General features: G+C 40.8%; 1 protein-coding gene across 1 annotated transcript in view; it reads right to left on the reverse strand.

The window, feature by feature from the left end:
* The window catches only part of ERCC6L2 (ERCC excision repair 6 like 2), a 121,274-nt gene that overhangs the window by 70,779 nt on the left and 24,006 nt on the right, over positions 1-26,489 (reverse strand). The window contains exons 4-10 of the mRNA XM_008257721.4: positions 20,806-20,999; positions 14,269-14,430; positions 13,335-13,542; positions 10,499-10,639; positions 8,703-8,813; positions 7,078-7,197; positions 484-555 (exon numbers count right to left, since the gene is read on the reverse strand). Of these exons, the coding sequence (XP_008255943.2) occupies positions 484-555; positions 7,078-7,197; positions 8,703-8,813; positions 10,499-10,639; positions 13,335-13,542; positions 14,269-14,430; positions 20,806-20,999 (1,008 nt within the window). The remainder of the gene's footprint in view (positions 1-483; positions 556-7,077; positions 7,198-8,702; positions 8,814-10,498; positions 10,640-13,334; positions 13,543-14,268; positions 14,431-20,805; positions 21,000-26,489) is intronic.

Below are 26,489 nucleotides of genomic sequence, written 5' to 3' on the forward strand. Positions count from 1 at the left end.
TTTTAGCCTGACCTAGCCCCAGCTATTGTAGGCATTTGGGGATTAAACCAGTCAATAGATCTCTCTCTCTCTCTCTCTCTCTCTCTCTCTCCCTACTCCTCTACCATAAACACCTTTTGAAATTGAGATTTCACTTTTTAAAAGAAACCAAACAAAAAGAAATTATCAGTGAAATCATTTATGTAAATATTCTTTATCGTGTGTGCTAATTTCTGTCTGCCCCTATCTTAAATGGCGTAGAGAACACTTTAATGATGAACAAGAACATCAACGGAAAACCAGAAGCGGTCTTTGAGTTTGCTCTCTGATTAGCGACCCTAACGGCAATGGGGATTTAAGTGTCTGTCTGAACAACTGCAAGCTGCTTACCTCACTACTGTTCGCTGCCACGCGGAGAAGACAGAAAATGCGACTGTGCGTGCACGCTTCCTGCCTCTAAAGGGAGAGCTGGCCAGGCCAGGATCCACTTCAGCGCACACTTACCTTGGTGGAGAAGGAGAAGAGGAGAACTTTATCCCTGTTCCTCCTGCAGTGATTCAGAAGCTGCTGAAGGACCTGGAAGTGAACCCCAGCACATCAGTGAACCAGTTCCGGCGAAAAGCATACCTTAGACACAGAACATTACTGCAGAATCTCTTAAAAACTGTTTCGTACAACACTAACCTCAACCATCCTTTCTAATTCCTTTTACTTTTTCTGTCAGAGAAACAAAGTATCAGATGTTACATTAAATGTTATTCATCATCATGCTGTCAATAAGGAGGTAAAGTTCCCAAAGACTTATTTCATCTCATCTGGTTTTAATAAAAAGGAAGCATTTTCGACTGTGGGATGCATTTAAGTGGATTAATTTAATTTCCAAAATACACTTTTTTTTTTATACTACAACATGTTTTTTAAAAACCTGAATTATAGAGCTGCATACCTTTTAGGAAGTATTTAAATTGTCTCGAGACGGATGCAATGAAATGTGTTCAATTGCATTTAGGGTCTACAAGTCTTGATATTTATTTTCTTAGAATAATCAGTCAGATATACACCTCTTCTCATTTTCTCCTCTCTGTTTCTCTATTTACAGTAAGCCCTGACTCCCAGATTTGATTTTGACCTTGAAATGCCAGTAATCTTCCCCCACACATGGTGCTTTTAAGGGGGAAACAAACAGTCCAAAGCCCTGTGTCTAACAGTAACACTGTTATTTTAAACAGGCAATTCCACATCTGGCAATGGCAGCTCCAGAACACCGAGGAAGGCAATCCACAGAGGGAAAGAGGAATTCCCTCCACTGAAGTCTTCTGAAGTATGAAACAAACACTTAAGCAATTTTATTTATCCAATGGTAAACACACTTTTAAGTAAAAAAATTATACCCAATATAACACTCTCTTAATAGATGAACAAGAAAAGACATTGTGCTAACTTTGACCCCTAACCCCCAATCCCTTGAAAAACATCTTGTAGCATTAAAAAAAAAAAAAAAAAAAAAAAAAAAAACTACTCAGAAAAACCAATCAATTGGTGAATAAAAGTATCACAGCCCAGATAAACATTTCAATATCTGGAAAACATGTCACATCCGTTTTATTTGCATTTAGCTGCATTTTTTAATTAACTGATTCTATGTGAAGTATGTGCATCTGAATTTCACATAAGACATTAACTTGAAATGACAGACTTTAAGTTCACAAATTTGAATAGGAAATACAGAAAATTCGCATCAACTCTTCGTCCCCCACTTCTGTCCCTTCTGCAAATGTTCTCCTAGTAATATCTGTAGAATAATAGTATTAGAAAATATGTCATTTATGATGTTTAAAATACTTGTGACAATTGATGAACTAATACTGATACATTATTAAGTGAAGTTCATGGTTTACATTAGGGTTCACTCATTGTGTTATATAGTTTTATGGGTTTTGACAAACGTATAATGGCATGGATCCATGACTACAATATCATACAGAGCAGTTTCACTGCCCTAAAAATGCCATGTGTTTCACCTCTATATTCTTCCTCCCCAGAATTCCTGGTAATCCCTGATCTTTTTACTGTCTTTATCGCTTTTCCTTTTCCTGAGTATCATACAGTTGGAATCACATAGTGTTTTTAAACTGGCTTCTTTCACTTGGCAGTATGCAAGCAAGGTTCTTCTATGTCTTTTTTTTTTTTTTTTTTTTTTTTGACAGGCAGAGTGGACAGTGAGAGAGAGAGAGAGAGACAGAGAGAAAGGTCTTCCTTTTGCCGTTGGTTCACCCTCCAATGGCCGCCGCGGCCGGCACACCGCACTGATCCAAAGGCAGGAGTCAGCCAGGTGCTCCTCCTGGTCTCCCATGGGGTGCAGGGCCCAAGCGCTTGGGCCATCCTCCACTGCACTCCCTGGCCACAGCAGAGAGCTGGCCTGGAAGAGGGGCAACCGGGACAGAATCTGGCGCCCCAACCGGGACTAGAACCTGGTGTGCTGGTGCCGCAAGGCGGAGGATTAGCCTAGTGAGCCGCAGCGCCGGCCGTTCTATGTCTTTTCATAGCTTGATAGCTCATTTCTTTTTATTGTTACCCTATCAGTTTGTTTATCTACTTATCTGCTGAAGAACATTGTGGGGCCTTCTAAGCTTTGACAATTATGAATAACACATCTAAGGTCCTGGTGCAGACATATTTTTCAACTCACTAAAACTCATTAAAATTTGATTCAGTTGGGTAAATTCCAAGGAGGGTGACTGCTGGGTCAAATGTTAAGAATATCCAAGGTGATATTTTTAATATTTAACTTTAAATATTTAATATCAAGAGTACTGAAGGTAAGAGCTTTCTGAAAAACCACAAAACTGTCTTCCAAAGTGACTGTGCCGTTTTGTATCCCCTCTGGTAGTGAATAAGAGCTCCTGTTGCCCCACCCCTCAACAGCATTTTGTATCACTGATGTTTTGGATTTTGGTCATTCTAGAAGGTATGTTGTAGAATCTCATTGCTGTTTCATTTAGCATATGCTTATTTGCCATGGGCATGTCTTTTCTGGTGAGGTATCTGTTCACCCTTTACCCATTCTAAAATTCTGTTGTTTGTTTTCTTATTGTTGAGTTTTAAGAGTCTCTATATTATGTAGGATATCAGTCTTTTACTGTTTTGCAAATATTTTCTCCAAGTCTGTGGCTTGTCTTTTCACTTTCATTCTCTTAAAAACATTCAGCTTTTAAATTAATGATGGGGTCAGTGCTGTGGCGTAGTGGGTAAAGCCGCTGCCTGCAGTGCTGGCATCCCATATGGGCGCTAGTTTGAGTCCCGGCTGCTCTACTTCCAATCCAACTCTCTCCTATGGCCTGGGAAAGCAGTGGAAGATGGCCCAAGACCTTGGGCCCCTGCACCCACGTGGGAGACTCAGAAGAAGCTCCTGCCTCCAGGCTTTGGATTGGTGCAGCTCCGGCCATGGCAACCAATTGGGGAGTGAACCAGCGGATGGAAGACCTCTCTCTCTCTCTCTCTCTCTGTAACTCTGACTTTCAAATAAATAAATAAATCTTTTTTAAAAATCAATCAATGATAAGTTGAACAGAAATTCACTCTCATTATCTGGGGTAGTATAATACCTATTGTAATTTTAGATAATTTTCAAATATTTTCTATTAAAAGCAAAACCAGGTAACAAAAAACGTGTTTTTAGTCTGATGGCATTATTAGGCTAGTTTAAAGAAACAATCAATGAGTAACTATAAATTAAGATCCCTAATAAGAAATTTCCTTCAAAAATGACAATATGGTCAATACACATCAGAGTCGGCTTCAGATCTGCTGCCTTATCACTTAGTTGTCCTCCACAGAACAGGGCAACTCAGCTGTAAAGAACCCTACATTCAGAGACGTTTGTGGCAAAGGCATCTTCCATCTAACTTTTGTTAACTTAGAAAGGCCTCAAAAGATGAACGTGACCCTTGTGTGATTCCAACCATGCTGCATTAGGTTTTCTAGGCTATTGTTTTGTTCCACTCCCTGCCCTCATAGTAAGCGGTTAAATGGCATTTCCACAAAGGAAAGAAAACCGAGGATTCTTATTAGGTGAAAGAATGCTACTTGTGACTACCCCTAGACCAGTAGTTGAGGTCAAAAGTGACCTTGACACTCAGGAGAAAGAGCAGGGTCATGAGTGTGGCTTTGAGGCTGTGAAGGTTACAAGAGGAATTACGCTCACAGAGTTCTTGCAGCTGTGGCCGGACCTATGCTAAGACAAGAACCAGGAATTTTGATCACCTGAATTCAGAAAGTACAGTTTTTAAACATTTCATTTATTTATTTGAGAGGTAGAGTCACAGAGAGAGAGAGGGAGAGACAGAGAGAGAGAAAGAGAGAGAGAGAGAGAGAGAGAGAGAGAGGTCTTCCATCTGCTGGTTCACTTCCCAAATGGCCACAACGACCAGAGCTGTGCCGATCTGAAGCCAGGAGCTTCTTCTGGGTTTAGGCCATGGAGAGAGATGGACTGGAAGAGGAGTAGGGACTTGAACCAGCATCCACATGGGATGATGGCACCATAGGCAGAGGCTTTAGCCCACTACACCACAGTGCCAGCCCCAGTTACTTGGCATTCTTTTTTTTTAATTTTTTGACAGTCAGACAGTGAGAGAGAGAGTGAGAGAGAGAGAGAGAGAGAGAGAGAGAGAAAGTCTTCCTTTTTCTGTTGGTTCATCCCCCTAAGTGGCCGCTACAGCCAGAGCGTTATGGCTGGCGCACTGCGCCGATCCGAAGCCAGGAGCCAGGTGCTTCCTCCTGGTCTCCCATGGGGTGCAGGGCCCAACCACTTGGGCCATCCTCCACTGCACTCCCAGGACACAGCAGAGAGCTGGCCTGGAAGAGGCGCAACCGGGATAGAATCTGGCGCCCCGACTGGAACTAGAACCCAGGGTGCCAGCGACGCAGGTGGAGGATTAGCCTAGTGAGCTGCGGCGCCGGCCTACTTGGCATTCTTAAACTCAGAGGCCAAAATTCTGCAAGACTGTGGGTTTTGGATTACCAAAGCAATGGTTTGCCAGATGATTTTTGCTAACCAAATGATGAAATACAATACGAAAAATAGATCCCTAGCATATTACTAGTGATCTTGGTTTTCCTGGTGCTGTCTCACAGAGTAAGAAAAGTACCTGCTTCCTTCACATGTAAAGCATCCCACATCAATTAATGATTACTTTTTCCATTCTAAAAATCAGAATAATAGCTGAACATAGGGGTGGGCATTTGGTTTAACAGTTAGGTTGCCTGTACCCCATAGTGGAGTGCTTGCCTTCAAGCCCTGTCTCAGCTCCTGACTCCAGCTTCCTGCTAATGCAGACCTTGGGAGGTAGCAGGGATGGCTCAAGTAGCTGGGTCCCTGCCACCCACACGGAAAACCTAGACTGAGTTCCTGGCTTCTGGGCACTGGGGAGTAAACCAGGGTATAGGAGTGCTTTCTCATACAAGTAAATAAATAATTTTTCAAATAAAACAAATAAATAAATAATTTTTCAAAAATTAAGTCTATTAATTATCTTAATCAGATACTATCTTGCCTATGTCTAAAACTATAACCAAAATTATGTTATAACTAGTTAATAGTATGTTTTCAAATTTATCTTTAGGGGTGGCATTGTAGGGTAGTAAGTCAAGCCACCACCTGTGACGCTAGCATTCTATATGGGCCCTGGTTCGAGTCCTGACTGTTCCTCTTCTGACCCAGCTCCCTGCTAATGTGTCTGGAAAAGCAGTGGGAGATGGCCCAAGTCCTTGGGCCCCTGTACCCATATTGGAGACCTGGCTGAAGCTCCTGGCTCCTGGCTTTGTCCTGGCCGTTGTGGCCATCTGGGGTGCGAACAGTGGATGGAAGACCTTCTCTCCATCTCTCCCTCTCTCTTTCCATAACTCTGTCTTTCAAATGAATAAAATAAAATTTTTTTAAAAACCCTTATCTTTAAAGGATATATATAATGTGGACTTATAACACTGGTAATTTTTTGGTGAAGAGTCATAAGCAATAAAATTTAAATGAGCAGCAAAGGATAATGCAGTTTTCCAAGGAGGCCACAAGGACTGTAAATATTCTATTGGCTTAAATGATGGGATAGTAAGTGGTCAGTTCTAAACTAACTGGGCTTTTTTTACATATTTAGATTTAAAAATAATTAGAAGTCAACAGATTGAAGTTAAACAGACTTATTGTTAGGAAATACTGGATTCGAAGCACTTGTTTTAATAGTAAATCATATGTCATTCTCATTAATACAAACTTATTTCTTTAAAAAATACACATTTTAATGTTATTATTTTTACTATTTCTAGTCTCACTTTCAACTTTATTTCACTGAATTTGTAAGTCTCAAGCAAACTAAACCATGATAAGTTTTCCTACATTAACTGAAAAAAGTATGTCAGAATTATAAGGAAAAACAAAAACTGACTATTTTCAATTACTTCCTTTTTATCCCTTTTGTCAAAAAAATTTACCTTTCTCTTAACTCTGACATAAAGTTGGAAATTGTTGTGTAGAACCGTCAATCCATAAACAAAGGTTTTCGATTGTTATTAAGCGGTTAAGCAAGCTCATTCTGTTACAAGGAGGCTGGCTGTGCTGCTGTCGCAGCCAGCACCCAGGGGCCAGTTGCCCTAAACGGAACCAAAGTCCCTTTGCAACCTTACAACCAAGAATGGCAAGAAAATACTAGAAGCAGAAAACTCCGTCTAGAAATAGAACTCCTAAATGCCCTCCAATTTCACATCAGCACTTACATTTCTGGTAGGTCATTTTCCTTTTCTGAGGACAAACTCTGATGCATGAGATAACAGCCAACATTATAAGAGGGCAATACATCAAAAAGGAAAGTCTGACGTGCACTTGATGTAACTACGGCTGAGAAACTCCTTCATGCACGCACCTGAATGCAGGGTTCACGGTGAGCCAGGGAATGCTGACCTAACTGCACCAGCTGTCCACTGCCTCTGTCTCTTTTGAATGAATCACCACGTGTTCTGATGCCCTGGTGTCCCTACCACATGACTACCGTGGGTAAACATCTTGTCCGTTATCCCTGGCTGTACACAACCTGAAAGAGGAGCTCTTACCTTCATCTTCCCACTGTATTTAGGGTCAGAAAGTGTTTCAAAGGCTGCATCTTTGCTTTTCTGCACAAAATCTGGGAATTTCGAAAATACTTGATCACATATCCTTTTGATAAGTGTCTCCTTGAAAGGAAATGGTAGAAGAAAAGAGATTTCAATCTAACACAGAATATACATAAGTCAAAATTTTTTATGAAGAAATATTTCTAACTAGAAGGAATCTATTACTTTGAGGATTACATCTTCTCTAAGTCAGAATAAAAACAAAAAATTTTGGGATAAGTTAGACATATATGTCTTTTTTATTTAAAGATTATTTATTTATTTATTTGAGAGGTAGTTACAGACAGTGAGAGGGAGAGATAGAGAGAAGAAAGGTCTTCTGTCCGCTGTTTCACTCCACAAGTGGCCGCAACAGCCAGAGCTGCCCTGATCCAAAGCCAGGAGCCAGGAGCTTCTTCCGGGTCTCCCATGCAGGTGCAGGGGCCCAAGGACTTGGGCCATAGCAGAGAGCTGGATTGGAAGTGGAGCAGCTGGGTCTCCAATCGGTGCCCATGTGGGATGCTGGCCCCACAGGCTAAGAATTAACCTACTGCGCCACAGTGCCAGGCCCAGACATAAATGTCTTTGATAAGTTCTTAGTGATATGGGGTAGTAACCTTATCATTACTTTTTTTCAGATTTCCAAAACAAATACTCCCAAAAGAGTTAAGATTAATATCAAATAACAGTATTAAATTGTTATTACATTTCAAAATTACACTTAAAAGGCATCAACTGTCACACAAAAATAAAATATGAAATCATTATAACAAAAGACTTTAAAAAAGACTTTTGGGGCTGGTGTTGTGGCAAAACAGGCAGCCTGCAGTGCCAGCATCCTACATGGGTGCCAGTTCATGTTCTGGCTGCTCCAATTCTGATCCAGCTCCCTGCTGGTTGCCTAGGAAAAGCAGCAGAAGACTGCCCACGTGCTTGGGCCCCTGTCACCCATGTGGGAGATCTGGAAGAAGCTCCAGGCTCCTCGCTTTGGCCTGGCCCAGTCCCAGCTGTAGTGGCCATCTGGGGAGTGAACCAGCAGATGGAAGATTCTCTCCCTCTCTTGGTATAATTTGATTTTCAAATAAATAAATTCTTAAAAGACCTTTTTATTTATATTGTACTGTAGAATAATACACCAAAGTAAATAACTGCATTTAAATTGAAATTTTGAAATTAAATGCCACTTTGGGAAACAGGCCTAACATTTAATATACAGATTATTACAGTTCTCATTTTCCCAAGTAGGTTAGATTAGTATAATCAGACACATTGTAATTGGAATAGGATTCACATCAAATATCTTATTGAATAATTGCACCACAGGATACAAGGGAAAGTAAGCACAAGAATATTATTAGAGGTATAAAACAGCTATTATTTTACTTCAAGCTTAATTTTTCCCAATTTGATCATGAACTTAAGTGAGTGTACTTTGACACCTAAATTTAAAGCAAGCAAATCAGTTTGCCCTTACAGTTACAGTTCACGCACAAAAAGTCTTCAGGATACTTGGTTGGGAAATTTTATACCAAATGTAAGATATTCACATCGAGAGCGTCCTACGGAGAGGTACAAAAATGGCGAACCTGTTTGGAGGTGCTAGCAGCCTGCAGCAGGGCCACGTGATTGGCCACCTTCTGAAGGACCGTGAGGTAGCTGAGGCACAAGGTCTTCACCTCGTCACCGCGGGAATTGGTCTGCAGGAGGAAGAGGCGGGAGACAGAAATAAGAACAGGACTAAAGCGGCTAAGCAGCTGCTTTCCTCACAAAGCGCATCACGGTGACATTCAGTATCCCGTTACTTTTGGCACAAAGAATTCTAAGAAAACGATGGCTCACTAGTGTGGAATCATTTCGGTTAATCATAATTCAATGATGTTTCGCATTACAAAAGGGGAGAACGTCCTCATTCTATAAAGCATTTATGACCACGACCCACAGTGGCAGACATGGTGTCAGGAAGGGCACCTGGCAGCAAAACTCTACAGTGCAACGGCAGCGCCAGCGCCACACGGACCCCTTTCCTCCTTCCTCTCACCCTTGCTCCAAGGTTTCCTAGGTCTCTGGGCTGCTCCAAAACAAATGCAATGGAATGAACATCAGTCTAGAGAAACATTTACTCAGGGTCCTTCTGTGTACATGAATATATGACAGATAATAAAAGAGTACAAATATATCAATTCTTTTTTTTTTTTTTTACAGGCAGAGTGGACAGTGAAAGAGAGACAGAGAAAGGTCTTCCTTTGCCGTTGGTTCACCCTCCAATGGCCGCCGCGGCCGGTGCACTGCACTGATCCAAAGGCAGGAGCCAGGTGCTTCTCCTGGTCTCCCACGGGGTGCAGGGCCCAACCACTTGGGCCATCCTCCACTGCGCTCCCAGGCCACAGCAGAGAGCTGGCCAGGAAGAGGGGCAACCAAGACAGAATCCGGTGCCCCGACCAGGACTAGAACCCGGTGTGCCGGTGCCGCTAGGTGGAGGATTAGCCTATTGAGCCACGGCGCCGGCCAAAATATATCAATTCTTAAGAACTTTTTAATTCTACTGGCACACAGTTTCTATTAAATTGACATGATACCTAATGTCAGAAGTAATATGAGTGTTTTAAGCCTGTCCTCCAAGAGGAAGTTAACTTACTATTAGTGAATAATGAGAAACTCCCTGAAAATGAAATGAAATTTGAAGATGAGATTATGTTGTTTCCCAATAAAAGCTGAAAGAAAGAATATGAAATTGAAGCTTACTTTCTAAGATTGACCTTTGAAAATATATTTGAATATTGTATTTTATATATGGTTCCCATCTGATATCATAAAATGTTTTTTAAAGATTTATTTATTTATTTTCAAAGTCAGAGTTACAGAGAGAGGGAGAGGGAGAGGGAGAGGAAGAAAGAAAGAGAAAAAGAAAAAGAGAAAGAGAAAGAGAGGGAGAGAGAGAGGGAGGTCTCCATCTGCTAGTTCATTCCCCAGATGGCTGCAATGGCCAGAGCTGGACCAGGCCAAAGCCAGGAGCCAGGAGCTTCCCACAGGTCTCCCATGCAGGCGGCAGGGGCTCAAGGATTTGGACCATCTTGTGCTGCATTTCCCAGGCCATTAGCAGGGAGCCGGAACAGAAGTAGAACAGCTGGGACATGAACCTGAGCCCAAATGGGGTGCTGACATTGCAGATAGAGGCTCCACCCACCATGCCACAATGCCAGTCTCAGATATTACAAAATACTTTTGAAAACCGTTCCTTTTTAAAAAATAACTGTAGTATCTAAAATTAAAAACCTACTTGAGGAACAGTTATTTTATTATTTTGCACTTACTTTGACCCTAGTGCAGAGTTCTGGGTTAGCAAAAACAAGATGTTGTAAAGATATGATGCTGAAATACTTGCCTTATAACAACAACTTCTCCTTTTGCGGCCACTGTTGCAGGTGCAAGGCTTAGAAGACTGAAGTATCAAAGTCACATCTTCGGTTTCTAACACTGTTTGATAGACAGCTTTTTGGAACTCTGTCAGAGAACAATATACCATCTGCCAAAAGAAAATACAAGGCAATTATTGCTGTCTTTTTTTCCAGCAATAAGAACAATAATCACAATGCCCATCAGAGTTCATGGGACTGTGATAGCTAAAAACTCTTAAAACTTGTTTTTCCTCTAGTTACATTATTATGATGATTTTTTTCCATTCTCTAATATTCTTTGCTCTCACCCTAGACTATGCAAATTATGATTTCATTTTCAAAAAACCTAATAGTCTTTTAAAAATAACATATTATGTGACTTCCTTATATATTTCTCAATATATTATGGCTCTTGTCAATATTCTATGTTAGCACACAGTGCAAACAAATTATTACAGCTTAGGGAAAAAAAACTTGATAAGGAAAAAAGAGAAGACCTAAGGATATGAGTAGGAATACTAAATGCTTATTGAAATATTGGAAAACTTAGAATAAAATATAAAACTTCATATAACTTAAAATTGAATACATACAAAGTTTGAATTTAATATTCTGCTGTAAGTTTCTGAGGTTAGTAAAGATAAGAATTAAGTAAATGCTCACCTAAGCAAATACTAGTTGTTTTATGGTGGCCAAACTTAAGAAAATATGATAAAATAATATCAATAAGTTATAAGGGACATATTTTACCCTATATTTCTGGTAGCATGGAAATTGGTAAAATTCTTCTTTATACAACTCTGTGTAACCAGGGTTATAAAATGTAAAATGGCTGTGAAAGGACTTTGAGAAATGCGAACAAGAGGGAAAAGCCCTCTGTATTTGCTGTGTATATAGCAATACAATAGGAAATTACTGCAAAAAAGTAATAAATGCACATGCAAATATACAGATGTCAATAAAAAACAATGCTGGATTCAAAAAAAAAAGTATGTGTGAAACACGAAGTGTATCTTGATGCCAACCTTGAATATAACTGCCCATGTGAGAACCAGAAGGGAAGACAGAAGATAGCAGTCAGTGATCAGCGGGCTGTTCCTATCAAATCCAGCAACATTCACCCAGCACTTGTTTTTTTTTTTTTTTTAAGATTTTTTTTTTAATCTGTTTGAAAGACAGAGTTACAGAGAGAGGGAGAAAGAGGTCTTCCGTCTGCTGGTTCACTCCCCAAATGGTTGCAATGGCCAGAATTGAGCCTATCCAAAGCCAGGAGCCAGGAGCTGCTTCTTGGTCTCCCATGTGGGTGTGGGAGCCCATCCTCAGCTGCTTTCCCAGGCACAGTAGCAGGGAGCTGGATCAGAAATGGAGTAGCCAGGGCTTGAACTGGCAACCATATGGGATGCCAGTGCTGCAGGCTGGGGCTTTAACCTGCTGTGCCACAGCGCCAGCTCAGCCCAGCACTTATTCAGACCCATCATGTGAGGCAGGCACCGTTACCATGCATCCCGATCAACAGATGAAGGAACACAGTCTCTCAGCCTTAGCAATTACTCTGGGTCACAAAACTTAAAAGGACAGGAGCCAGGATTCGAGTCCATGTACTTAATTTCAGTGTTCGAATGCTAAACCTCTGAGCACAACTCTCTCTTCATATATTTCTCTTTTTCCTAATAGATATATAAACTAATTTCTTGCATATAAATTATATATAATTGCATAAAACATCTTAAAAAGTGAGAGTTCATGAATTATCTCAACAGAATATTTGCTTTAGATATATATCAAGTCATGTGTCAGATCAATTTCCCCATCTTGCATATCCATATAATCTTCTTTTCAAATCTATTTTTCTGAAGTAATAATTAATAGGATATTCTAAGACTAGAGGTCATTTTATAGGGTACTCTCATTTGGGACATTAATTAGGTTTAATTCACAGTAATTTATAGATTCTTGACATTGTCTGAGCTACAAGAATCACAAGATCAAAACCTATAGAAGACAACCATACTATATTTAAAACCCCTCTTAAAGTCAGCACCTCAAATTTTCCTGTAATACAATTTCCCTACAAATTCAGACGGTTAGGGGCCAGCGCTGTGGCACAGCCGGTTAAGCTGACTGCCTGCAATGCCAGCACTCCGGACTGGAGTACCAGCTTGATTCCTGGCTGTTCTGCTTCTGATCCAGCTCCCTGCACCTAACCCAGCATCTGGAAAGGCAGCGGATAACAGCCCAAGTGCTTGGGCTGCTGCCATCCTCTTGGAGACCAGAATGGAGTTCCAGGGCCCTGGCTTAGCCTGCCCCCACACCTGGCTGTTGCGGCCATTTACAGTGCGACTGAGTAGAAAATCTCTCTGTCTCTCCCTCTCTGTTGCTCTGCCTTTTGAATAAAAAAAAAAAAATCTTACAAAAATATAGGTTAGTCATGTAACTGTAGAGAGCATTCCACAAAAAATAAATCTATAAAAAATAACTACTTTGGTCCTTTAACTAGAATTAAGGCACAAAGCACACTGGGAGGTAGGCAGTACTTCATTGAGGAGGAACTGCATCAGAAGCCTTGATGTGTGTATACTAACAGGAAACTGTCAGCTAACAAGTAAGTAAAGCCCATAAGGTATCAGTAACAGGGCTCAATTAATGTTTTCTGAAATTCTGCATGTAATAATTTGTTTTCCACACAGAGTAAAGGGCAAAAAAAAATGATATTCACAACATACCACAGGAGACAAGACTTCCTCTCAAAAAGGAAGTTTTCAAGAAAAAAAAAAAAAGATACGAAATCACCCAGGGACACGAATGCAGTCATGCAGCGCTCACCCGGTCTTCCTTCTTGGGCAGCTGGTCCTTGATGAGAGTCTTGGTCCGCCGGAGGAAGCTGCCCGCCATCCTTCCCGCGAGCCTCCGCATGGCCTTCCGGCCAGTAGCGAGCTCCCTTTTTGTCGCCGTGTGTCTCTGACCATGTTCCACTGGGTCAGAAAACTGCTTCTTGAAGTGGATCCTACTACCTAAAAGTCCTGGCACAGCCCTTTAGAAACGCAGTAAGAAAAATGTGAGGGTTTTATTATCTAAAAAGAAAAAAATCATTGCTTTTCACATCAAATATGCTAACTCGAGTATTTGTCTACTAGTGACAACAAAAACACAGGCAAACAAGTTGAAATGTTCTTTCTTTTTGATGGTTTCAGTTCTTTTTTCATGGTTTAGGAGATGGTGAATTGGTAATTTGGCATGAACATTTACTTTAAGGACCAAGAGTAACCTACAAAGGCAGGTTTTTAAGACTCTACCCTGTACACCATACTTAGCATCAAATACCACTCTAAGTTGGTAAATGATTGTTTTTTCATTCACAAAGCAGTACTAGCAGACCAGGTAGCATTAAGCTAAAGAAGTTTTAAGTACAGGCTGCCGTTGTGGTGTAGCAGGCTAAGCCACAGTCTGCAATGCCGGCATCCCATATGGGTGCTGCTGCGAGATCCAGCAGCTTCACTTCCAATCCAGCTCCCTGCTAATGGCCTGGGAAAGCAGTAGAAGATGGCCCAAGTCCTTGGGCCCCTGCACCCATGTGGGAGACCTGGAGGAAGCTCCTGGCTTCTGGTTTCGCCCTGGCCCAGCCCTGGATGTTATAGTCATTTGGGGTATGAACCAGCAAATGGATGATCTCTCTGCCTCTCCCTCTCTCTCTGATTCTGCCTCTCAAATTAAAAAAAAAAAGAAGAAGTAATTTTAACACAAATGTTTTCCCACTCACCAGTCCATCACACACCACAGTTCCTTCATGTTGTTCTGAAGAATGGTTCCGGTGAGGCCAATGCGGACGTTACACTTCAAAGCCTTCATGACTTCGGTCACTCTGGCCTTGGGGTTCTTAATTCTGTGAGCCTCATCCACAATGATGGCAGACCACTCCAAACTGCAGAGCAAGGAAAGCGGGCAGGGGAGGGAGGGCATCAGAAAACTTTCCTTCCTTAGTGCATAGAAGCTTGAGAGGGCAGCTTTCTCGACCGAAGCTCTGGAGGATTTTCCAACCCTGTAGTCTTGGAGGATTCAATAGAGTCTGACCTAGTTAGTTAAATGGGGACAGATGTGGACAGCCCACAAAACTAAAAAGTGTATGGAGAAAACAAAAGGGTATAGAGATTATATTTAATGATGATGGAACAAAAATCTCATTTAAACATCACTAAAATGATGATGAAGGAATTGTCTAAAAGTAACAAATCAGAGAAAAAAACATAAAATCAGCCAAACCGGGCAAGACTTTGGTGTCGCAGTGAGGATGCTGCTTGGGGTGCCTGCATTCTGTACTGGAGTGGGTGAGTTCACCTCCTTGTGCCTCCCAACTCCAGCTTCCTGCTCATGTGCACCCGAAGAGGCAGCAGATGATGACTTGAGTCCTTGGGTTCCGGCCACCCATGTGGGCGTCCTGGACTGAGTTCCCAGATCCCAGCTTCAGCCTGGCATGGCCCTGGCTGCTCCACGGGGTGCAAGCCAGCAGATGGGAGATCTTTCTTTCTTTTTTCTTTTCTTTTGTTTTTCTCTCTCTACCTTCCAAATAAATGATTTTTAAAAGCTTTTTATTTCACAATGGTTTCAAATTTACAAAACAGAAATTATGACATAGTACAAAGACTTCCCATGCATCCCATACCCAGTTTATCCTATTAACACCATATATTAATAGATTTGCCACAATCAATAAACCATATCTGGTTGCATACAAAGGACTTTCCAAAAGTTTGTGGGGAAAGTATACTGTGAAAAAAACTATGTATGTATTGCAAATTTCTTTACCCTCCCATCTTCTAATTCCATTTTTCTATGAACTTCTGAAGCATCCTTGTATATATACAATTGCTGAATCCAGATGGTGAATATATGGATGGTCTTATGCCACTATGTCAACTTTTCTATGGAGTTCATAATCTTCTTAACATAAAATGGAGAAAAGGTCAAAGCCATCAAGAACAAGGAGAGAACCAAGAAAGAAAAATCAGCCACAAAACGCCAGTAGCTAGAAAGAATGTGGACAAGACGACTTCCAGAAGCAGGAAGGCAGTCTCCTACGCCAGCAGTAGAGTCCAAAAGCACGTTGACTTGTGTAGTCAGCTCTTCAGCAGCTGGGAACTGGTGGCACCAGACACCTCAGCAAACTGAAGTTAGGGAAGAGTCCAACAGTCCTACTTACCAAGATACATGTGCCAGGTCCTCCTAAAGTGAGCAAGGAAGGAGCAAATTACGGCAAAACGCTCCTTTTCCTTAAGAAGAAATCAGTATGTGATGCTTAAAAGTAAAGAAAAAATTTTAAATTGTAGCGTAAACCTATTCTTTAGAGACACAGAGGTAAAGACTAAGACCAGGAAGGGCTGAAAGCACAGGTAACAGGGGGAGGGCAGGCGTGCACAGCAGTTTTTCACTACAAGTCTTGTACAATTTTTGTGTGTGTGAATATATGCATATATATGTAAATCATATGTATATATAATTTTGATAAACATAAAAGTGAAATAAAAAACATGGTAACAAAAAGATGTAGTTCACTCAGAATGTGTATCTACTCTCTGAATTATCTAGGATAAATGCACAATGCACTAGTCTCACTAAAATACTATTTACTCAGATAAAATAGAAATTATTTCAAAGATTTGTCAAAATGAAGCCATTAGAATACAATACAATAAAAATTATAACATTGATTCCTTGAATATTATACATATGATCTATGTTACATAATTCCACTTGAGAATTCTTGCTTAATATTTATAACAGAAAATAACCAGTAATGTGGAGAGACAGAAATCAAAGTAGGTTGTCGAGGGTGAGGACTGGGGAAGGGCTGATTGTAAAGCGGTAGGAGGGAAGTCCAGGGATGCTAAAAATATTTTAGACCTTGGCTGGATGGTGCTACGCTCAAGGATCTCTCTCTCAAACATAGGCATCAGCAAACAACAGCCCGTGAGCCAAATCTAGCCTGAGGCAATTTCTGTGTAGTCAGCAGGCTAAGAACAGTCTTCACATTTTCGAAAATCACAAAAATAAAAAAGCAGAATATGTGAGGGAGACTGTATGTGGCCCTGTAGCTCAAAAATGTTTACTGAGTCTTCCAGAAAAAGTTTGCTAACTCTTAGTCAAAGTTTATCAAACTCTCACGTACTTAAAACAGGTATATGTTATTCTACACAAATTAAACCTTAATGAAATGATTTGAGGAGGCTGATTTAATTCATCCTCTGCCATTTTCCAGATGAGATTTGCCCAAAGCCACACAATGGCTAATTAATCACACATTTTACTCAACATATCTTGTGCTTAGAAAATTTATGAGACAACTCATAATTGTTGTTTTTCATTTTTAGCTTATGCCAAAGAAGTTTAATGCTGGTTTGAAAGCATCACCTTTAAAAATAATCTGATATTCTAAATTTTAATCCGATTTTGGGGAATATCATTCCCTCATTGAAAAGGTCAAACAGACTACTGTTATAATATCTGGACATTTTAAAGACTTATAAGAACTCTTTCTAATGACACACTTCAATCTTTTTTTTTTTTTTTTTTTTTTTTTTTTTTTTTTTTTAAGATTTACTTGAAAGAGTTACAGAGAGAGGTAGAGACAGAGGTCTTCCAATCACTGGTTCACTCCCCAGATGGCCGCATTGGCTGGAGCTGAGCCGATCCGAAGCCAGGAGCCAGGAGCTTCTTCTGGGTCTCCCACATGGGTGCAGGGGCCCAAGGACTTGGGCCATCTTCCACTGCTTTCCCTGGCCATAGCAGAGAGCTGGATCTGAAGTGGAGCAGCCAGGATTACGATTGGTGCCCATATGGGATGCCGGTAGTGCAGTGACAGCTTTACCCTCTATGCCACAGCACTGGTCTCGACACACTTCAATCTTAAATATGAACTGTTTCCTTATAGGGAGAAATTTAAGCTAGAAGTGGATTTAAGTTCATGACTTTACCTAGGACCTTGCTGTTGCTGGCACAACTAGCAAGAGGCTGGCCTGACTACCAGCTTCCTTGGACCAGACCTGTGGTTTTCTAAGGCTTCCAAGACAAAATACTATAGAACGGATGATATATTTATTTATTTTAATACTAAGTCACCATTTTCCTTTTAATATGTTGTATTTTAAAAAATAATTTCATTTTATTTGAAAGAAGAGACAGCTCCAAACTTAAGGTTCACTCCTCAAATATCTGTAACAGCTGGAGCCGGTCCAAGCCAAAGCTGGGAGCCAAGAACTCCATCCAGGTCTCGCGTGTGGGTGGCAGGGACTCAAATTACTGGAGCCATCACCTGCTGCCTTTCACAGGGTGCATTAATAGGTGGCTGGAGTCAGGGGTGGAGTCAGGACTTGACCCCAGGAACTCTCATAAGAGATGTGGCCGTTCCAAGCAGCCTCTTAACCACTAGGCAAAACGCTCACTCCATGGATGGTGTAAACAACAAAGTTAGTTTCTCCTAATCCTGGAAGCTAGAATTTCAAAATCAAGGCCTTAGGAGGTTCCATTTCTTCTGCGGCCACTCTCACTGGCTCATGGATGATGGTCTTCTTGTCGTGTTCTCCCATGCCCTTTATCTGTGTGTGTGTGTTTGGGTCTCTTTGTCTTCCAGTAAGTGTATCAGTCATACTGGACTAGGGCCCCACCCAAACAGCTGCATTCTTACTTAATCACTTCTTTAAAGATCCAGCTCTAAACATGGTTACATTCCAAAGCACTAAGGTGAAAACCTGAGCATATGAATTTGAGAGACAAGAGGGCTCAGGCCATAAGCCTCTTTTCTTTTTTTTTTTTCTTTTTTTTTTCCCTCCCCTCCCCTCCCTCCCTCCCCCTCCCTCTTTCTTTCTTTCTTTTATTTGACAGGTAAAGTTACAGACAGTGAGAGAGAGAGACAGAGAGAAAGGTCTTTATTCTGTTGGTTCACTCCCAAATGGCTGCTAAGGCCAGCGCTGTGCCGATCCGAAGCCAGGAGCCAGGTGCTTCCTCCTAGTCTCCCACACGGATGCAGGGGCCCAAGCACTTGGGCCATCCTCCACTGCCTTCCAGGGTCACAGCAGAGAGCTGGACTGGAAGAGGAGCAACCAGGACAGAATCTGGCGCCCATATGGGATGCCAGTGCCGCAGTCAGAGGATTAACCAAGTGAGCCACGGCGCCGGCCCCTCTTTTTTTTTTTTTTTTAAAAGATTTATTTATTTACTTGAAAGTCAGTTACACAGAGAGAGGAGAAGCAGAAAGAGAGGTCTTCCATCTCTTAGCTGCAATAGCCAGAGCTGTGCCGATCTGAAGCCAGGAGCCAGGAGCTTCTTCCAGGTCTCCCACCAGGGTGCAGGGGCCCAAGGACTTGGGCCACCTTCTACTGCTTTCCTAGGCCATAGCAGAGAGCTGGATAGGAAGTGGAGCAGCCAGGACTCAAACCAGTGCCCATATGGTTTGCTCGCACTACAGGTGTCAGCTTTACCTGTTATGCCACAGTGCCAGCCCCAAGCCTTAAACTTCTTGACTGCTCTTTCACTGTTCAACTTGGCTCCTTTCTGTCTGTAAATACAGCAGCTAGGATACTTACAAAATGCAAATCTGATCATTTCTATCATAGTAATAATCTGCTGGAAACACTTCAGAGCACTGTATTGCTCTAAGGATAAAGACCCAAGTGCTCCAAATGACTTTCTGGTATTTTATTTTATTTATTTGAGAGGTAGAGTTACAGACAGAAAGGTCTTTAAGCCAGCGCTGTGGCTCACTTGGTTAATCCTTTGCCCGCGGTGCCAGCATCCCATATGGGCACCAGATTCTGTCCTGGTTGCTCCTCTTCCAGTCCAGCTCTCTGCTGTGGCCCGGGAAGGCAGTGAAGGATGGCCCAAGTCCTTGGGCCCCTGCATCCACGTGAGAGACCAGGAAGAAGCACCTGGCTCCTGGCTTCGGATCAGCACAGCGCTGGCCATAGTGGCCATTTGGGAAGTGAACCAACAGAAGGAAGACCTTTCTCTCTGTCTCTCTCTCTCACTGTCTGTAACTCTACCTGAGAAAGATGGATGGATGGATGGAAGGAAGGAAGGAAGGAAGGGAAGGAGGGAGGGAGAAAGAAGGAGAGGGAGGGGAGGGGAGGGGAGGGGAGGGGAGGGAAGGGAAGGGAAGGGAAGGAAAGGGAAGGGAAGGGAAGGGAAGGGAAGGGAAGGGAAGGGAAGGGAAGGGAAGGGAAGGTCTTCCACGTGCTGGTTCACTCCCCAAATGGCCACAATGGCCAGAGCTGTGAGGATCTGAAGCCAGGAGCCAGGATCCTCTTCCGGGTCTCCCATGTGGGTGTAGGAGCCCAAGCCTTTGGGCCATCTTCCACCGTTTTCCCAAGCTGTAGTAGAGAACTGGATCTGAAGAGGAGCAGCAGGGACTTGAATCAGCATCCATATGGGATGCCGGTGCCACAGGGAGGATTAACCTACTGTGCCATAGCAATGGCCCCTCAAATGACTTTCTTTTTTTTTTTTTTTTTTTTTGACAGACAGAGTGGACAGTGAGAGAGAGAGAGAGAGAGAAAGGTCTTCCTTTGCCGTTGGTTCACCCTCCAATGGCCGCCGCGGCCGGCGCGCTGCGGCCGGCGCACCGCGCTGATCCGATGGCAGGAGCCAGGAGCCAGGTCTCCCATGGGGTGCAGGGCCCAAGCACCTGGGCCATCCTCCACTGCACTCCCTGGCCACAGCAGAGAGCTGGCTTGGAAGAGGGGCAACCGGGACAGAATCCGGCGCCCCGACCGGGACTAGAACCCGGTGTGCCAGCGCCGCAAGGCGGAGGATTAGCCTAGTGAGCCGCGGCGCCGGCCTCAAATGACTTTCAATACTCCATGACTTACTGCTCTGCTGCCTGCTTACCTCACTGGTGTCTCCTGGCCAATTCCCTCTTACAGTGTGGGCCACAATGGCTCCTGTGTGTATGTGTGTGTGTGTATTTATTTTCCGCCACAACTAAAATCATTCATGAAAAATCTCTTTTAGTTCAGCAGCATGATACATATTAAAGGCTTAGATGAGACTTAGGACAAGTCTTAATTATATCTCTTAACAGATATTGGAGAGGTACCTCTATTGAGTTTAAGAAATAGAATAAGAAACTGTGGAAAACCTGATGCAGGATTTTCCTTCTCAGAGGTTAAGTCATTACAAACTATATTTTGATAATTCTGAAATGAAATTAAATAAAGCCAAATAATATTTAGAACTTCATAAAGAAATCATGATATACCGGGATCAAGACAACTTGTAAGCAGACTATTAATGCACCCACTCCAATTACCTGTTCAGTTCATCCAGACATAAGCGTAGTGTCTCATAAGTGGTCAGTGCAATTTCACACTTCCTCTGCTTTATACGCATCAGTTCATTGTCCTTTCTGTTACCGTGTAAAACAGTGACTCTGAAATATCCCCAGGTGTCCAATTCATCTTTCCAGTTATAGAGGACAGACAGAGGGGCGACTATTAAGAACATCTACAAGAAGAAGAAAAAAAAGTTGATGTTTAAAAAACAAATGAAAAAGAACCCTAAAGTAAGTCCAAAAGATCAACAGTCCTATTCCTTAATCTTGACATGTAGTTAGTTGATAAGAACAAACGCAACTGAGTGACTATATTTGGACATAGAAGACCTTCAAGAAATACTTTTTGGCTTACTTAGATTTTTATTTTTTACTGTTATTTTTTAAAGATTTGTTTATTTGAAATGCAGAGTTACGGGGGTGGGGGTGGGGACAGACAGACAGACAGACATCTTTCATCTGCTGATTTACACCACAAATGGCAACAACGGCCAGGGCTGGCCCCAGGTGGAAGCCAGGCGCTTCACCCAAGTATCCTACACAGACAGCAAGAGTCCAAGTACTTGGGCCGTCTGCTGCTGCTTTCTCAGGCTCATTCACAGGGAACTGGACTGGAAGCAGAGCAGCCAGGACTAGAAGCATTGCCCACATGGGATGCTGTTCACTCCCCAAATGGCTGGAACAGCCGGAGCTGGGCCAGGCCGGAGCCAGGAGCTGGGAGCTTCTTCTAGGTCTCCCATGTGGCTGCAGGGGCTCAAGTCCTTGGGCCATCTTTCACTGCTTTCCCAGGTCATTAGCAGGGAGCTGGGTCAGAAGTGGAGCAGCCGGGATGTGAACCGGTGCCCATATGGAATGCCGACACTGCCAGCGGAGGTTTAACCCACTATGCCACAGTGCTGGCCCCGAGAACTCTTTCTTATTTAGTACTGTAACTCCAGTACTTAGTATAGTACTTAGAAAAATAGAAAGCCTGCAACTGGTGAATGAATTAACAAGTGAAATCATGCATGTCAATGCCAAGTTAGGAGTAGCAAGGTACCAGTGGCAGACCAACAGAGCTGAAGCAAAGGCTTCACATGGTCAGATGTGACATAACAAAGTGAAAAATAAATTGTACTTTTATAGAAAAATTACAGAACATAAAATAAATTTTTGCTCCCAAAAACCCAAAGTTTTAAAATATATCATGTATCTTAACCTTAACTATTTCAAAATGCTCAAACTAATTAATTATATCCTACTGCACTGTTTGATAACTTCCTCTTGTATACTGTTGCTATTCAATACACAGGAATTTCAGTTTAGAATCTACTCTGGTCAGGAGCCTTTTAAAATCCTTCTGGTAACACCAATAATGCCAATATTTGACAAACACTCTGTCAAAGTAATTATAGGCCAAACTGATAAATATAAAATCTGACAATTACAAAAGAGAAGTAAATAAAAGAGAGAAGAATAGAAATGGCAAGTAAAATTATCACCATCTGCAGAAAACAGAAGTAAATTGATTAAAGAAATAGTAAAACAATTATCTTGAATAGCAAAAGAATTAAGAAACTTTAATTTACAAAATATTCATGGCTTATATACATATGAAATATTCCCAGTTTAAAAATGAAGTAAAAATTCTATTTATAATAGCAACCAAAAAGATATACTTACTAAACTTTAATGAATAGACATAACGTCATATAAAAAATTAGAAACTCTAAGAGGCCTGAAACAAAATGAAGCAAACTATGTGACTATTCTTGGATATATAGTCTTTATATTATAGAGATGTCCATTCTTTCTAAACAAACCCACAAATTCAATGTAATACTATTTTGAATGTCAACAGAGTTTCAGGAGAAATTTGAGAAACGTTAGTTTTAGCAAGTTGAGAAACTCTGAGGCGATACTACTCCTATCAAACATTAAAATATACAGCTAAAACACTGGAAGGGACATGAACAAATAAATTAATAGGACAGAACAATATTTTGAATAGACTCATCTAAATGAGTTCAATTTTCCACAAAAGTGACTCTTCAAATTACTGTGGAAAAAAAGAGCTTATTTGATAAATGACACTAAGATAATTGGCTAAAATAAAGCCAAATTACTAGACATTACAGCAAAATAAACTACAACAATATAAAGATACAAATAAAATCATATACTTTGTAAAAGAATCATGGATGAATTTATTTGTAATTATAGAGTATAAAAGACTTTTGCAGGCAGATATAAAACATGGAAGCTATAAAGAGAGATTAATTACCTAAAACTATTTTAAAACCAATAAATATGTCAAAAGTTGACTCTGACAAACTAGGCAGAGATATTTTCAAAGCACACAATGGACAAAAGATTATCCAGAATATATGTGTGTGGACTATTAATCAAGAACTGTGAGTAACAACAAAGACTTGATTTTAAAATGACTTTTAAGCATCTGAAAAGATACTGAAATGCAAGTCAAAGAAAGATATAATTTTTTAAATCCGCCAGGCAAACAAAAATTTATGCTTATTACTAAGGTAGATGAAAAGTTCGGAAGAGACACAATTATACAACATTTGTGGTAATATAAATTATCACAACTTCTTGAAAGGACAATTTGATTCCAGCTAGCCAAATGTAATATGAATATACCCATTATTTCAGTACCTCTTACAATTTCAGTACCAAGAATGTATCCTATATTTATAGTTCCACAAGTTGCCAAAATTTAACTATAAAGATATTTACAGTAGCATCTCTTACCACATAATCTTGTTGGTACATATCATAAACTAAAGAGCTAGAATATAGTAAACAAAATAACTGAAAATAGTTTTGCTCAATTGTCACTGCAAGTACTTCTGATACTTGTATTGTGATTGTTAGAAAAACCTGCCTCCCCTGCATTAATTATGAATTTTATATAGAATCTTTAAAGTGTTAACTATGCAAGTATTAATATTTTATACATGAATTTACTGATTCATTTTCATAAAGAATGAATTCCAAACTAAACTTGGCATAAATCTACAGAATCATTCCCAGAATCAATATTTGAAATGCATAGTTTGTTTCTTTTGCTTCAGGAATTTTTTCTTGGCACAAAACATCTATTTCATGCATTCTTAAATGACTTACTCACACTTGAAAAGTTTTCGAATGTATGTGAGATGTATCACATCACACACACATACCTCAAAGCCATCACTCCTTAACTTGTAACATTCAATTTGTTAAATAGCTTTCTCCAAGGAGTTCCAACATTAATTTTTCAGGGTTCTGTTGCAATTGTGGCATTAGCATAACAACTATAAAATAATTTATTTTTTCTCCAGCTATTTCATAATCTAGTTTTTAAGTGCCCATTGATGTAAAAATGGATCAACATAAACCTATCTTTTGCAAATTTCATCAAAGTTATATTTTTTGTTTTAATTTACTTGTGGAAAATACTGTAGCATATCACAATGATTCCATTAAAAATTTAAGTGACTAACTAAACTCATATATGTATTGATGCCAAGGAAACAGGAGAATGAATATAGAAATAAACTCATAATAGTGCTAGAATGCCTGGGGGTACCCCTATCAGACCAGAACAATAGCACAGCATGCCCCTACCTACAGAGCTATTTCTTATATGTCTGGAGGAGAAAACGGTTTACCAAGTGAGTTTTCTTAGAAAGAATCCAAAAACAACAACAAACAAAGCAGAACAACAAATCTCAACAGAGCAGCCTAGGCAGGAGGAAGGACTGGGTCAAAAAAAGTAATGGGCAAGTAATTTCCGGAGAGGACTGCTTTACTTTGAAGTTCTGCTTTGAAGCAGATGATGTCAGATCAGCAACCAACTTCTACAGAAAGCCTGGGGCAGTTTTTCTACGCAAAAGTTATTTGGAAAAATTCTACAGTGAATGTTAAGGTTGAGGGAAAATTCTGAATTTCAAGGATTTTTTTGTAACTTCTAAACATTTCCAAAAAAAAAATTGCCTTGCCAAGGAAAAAAGTGAGTTTGTCATCTACAATCTGGAGTAGCAGAATATAATGAAAGGATTTTAATCAAGCTATAAAATGTTAGAATCCTAGGCAGATAAACAGTTAATTAATCAAGTATAAAAGCAATATACGAGCACACAAAATTTCTGAGAAAAGAATTAATTGAAGATGTAAAGCAAAAAAGTAGTACAAATCAAGAAAAAATGATCAAATTCAAACTCATAGCAGAAAAGTTTAATATCATTCTGTCAGAATCCAATTGCTCAAACTGGAAAAAGAAAATCATGACAGGATTAAGAATTTTAACAAGGCAATTAACAAACTTCACTATATGTGGCCTTAACAACAAAGAATGCAAAATATAAGCAGACATTTTAAAATAACAGAGATTACACAATATACAAAATCGGAACATTAAAAACACTTGACCATGGATTTAACCACAAGAAAAATTCAAGGCTATATGAGCATTATGTGATGCAAGAAAACTATGTCATTAATAAAGACTAAGCCCTCGATCACTGGGTGTCCCAATAATAACCATTCACTTGTACATTTTTTTAAAAGATTCATTTATTTATTTGAAAGGGAGAGTTACAGAGAGTCTGAGACACAAAGAGAGAGAGAGGTCTTCCATCTGCTGGTTCACTCCCCAAACGGCTGCAATGGCCACAGCTGGGCCTATCTGAAGCCAGGAGCCAGGAGCTTCTTCCAGGTCTCCCACGTGGGTGCAGGGGCCCAAGGACTTCTTCCACTGCTTTCCCAGGTCATAGCAGAGAGCTGGATTGTAAGTGCAGCAGTCAGGACTCGAACCAGTGCCCATATGGGATGCCAGCACTGCAGGTGGCAGCTTTACCCACTACGCCATAGTGCTGGCCCTATCACTTGTAAATTTTTAAACTCCTCTTTAAAACAGTTCTTGGGTAAAAGAGAACCAAAACTGGAGTCAGAGATAATTTGGAAAAGAATAATGAAAAGGTTACATATCAACAATTAGGGAATGCAGCCAAAGCACAGTTTATTGGTAATTTTAGTGGAATTTATTAGAATATAAGAAACACTGAAGAGAAATTAATTAAGAATTCAGCTAGAGGCCTCTGTTGTGGTGTAGTAGGTAAAGCTGGATACCTATGACACCGGTATCCCATATGGGTGCTGGTTCATGTCCTGGCTGCTTCACTTCCCATCCAGCTCCCTGCTAGTGGCCTAGGAAAAGCAGTAGAAGATGGCCCAAGTCATTGGGCCCCTGCCACCCACATGGGAGACCTGGAAGAAGCTCCTTCAGGCTTCGGCCTAGCCCAGTGCTAGTTGTTGCAGCCATCTGGAAAAAAAAAAAGAATTCAACTAAAGAAGGTAACATAATAGCAATGAACATTACATCAAATAATCTGTACCTGCATGTCCATGTGTTACAAGAGCTGTATAAGCTATACACAAATATTTAGAAATATTTAAAGTATTTTAGAAAGAATGAGAATCGAAGAAAAGAAAGCTATTAAAAACAACAAAAGAAGGACAGGCCCTTGGTCTAGTGAAGACACTTGTCAGGATGCCAGGGTTTGGTTCTCAGCTCTGGCTCCTGACTCCAGCTTCCTGTTAATGCGGCCCCTGAGGGGGTAAGGGTGATGGCCAATAATTTGGTCCCTGCCACTCTGGTAGGAGAACCACATGGAGTTCTGGGC

This window comes from Oryctolagus cuniculus, chromosome 1 (genome assembly GCF_964237555.1).
Source record: "Oryctolagus cuniculus chromosome 1, mOryCun1.1, whole genome shotgun sequence".
Taxonomy (NCBI): domain Eukaryota; kingdom Metazoa; phylum Chordata; class Mammalia; order Lagomorpha; family Leporidae; genus Oryctolagus; species Oryctolagus cuniculus.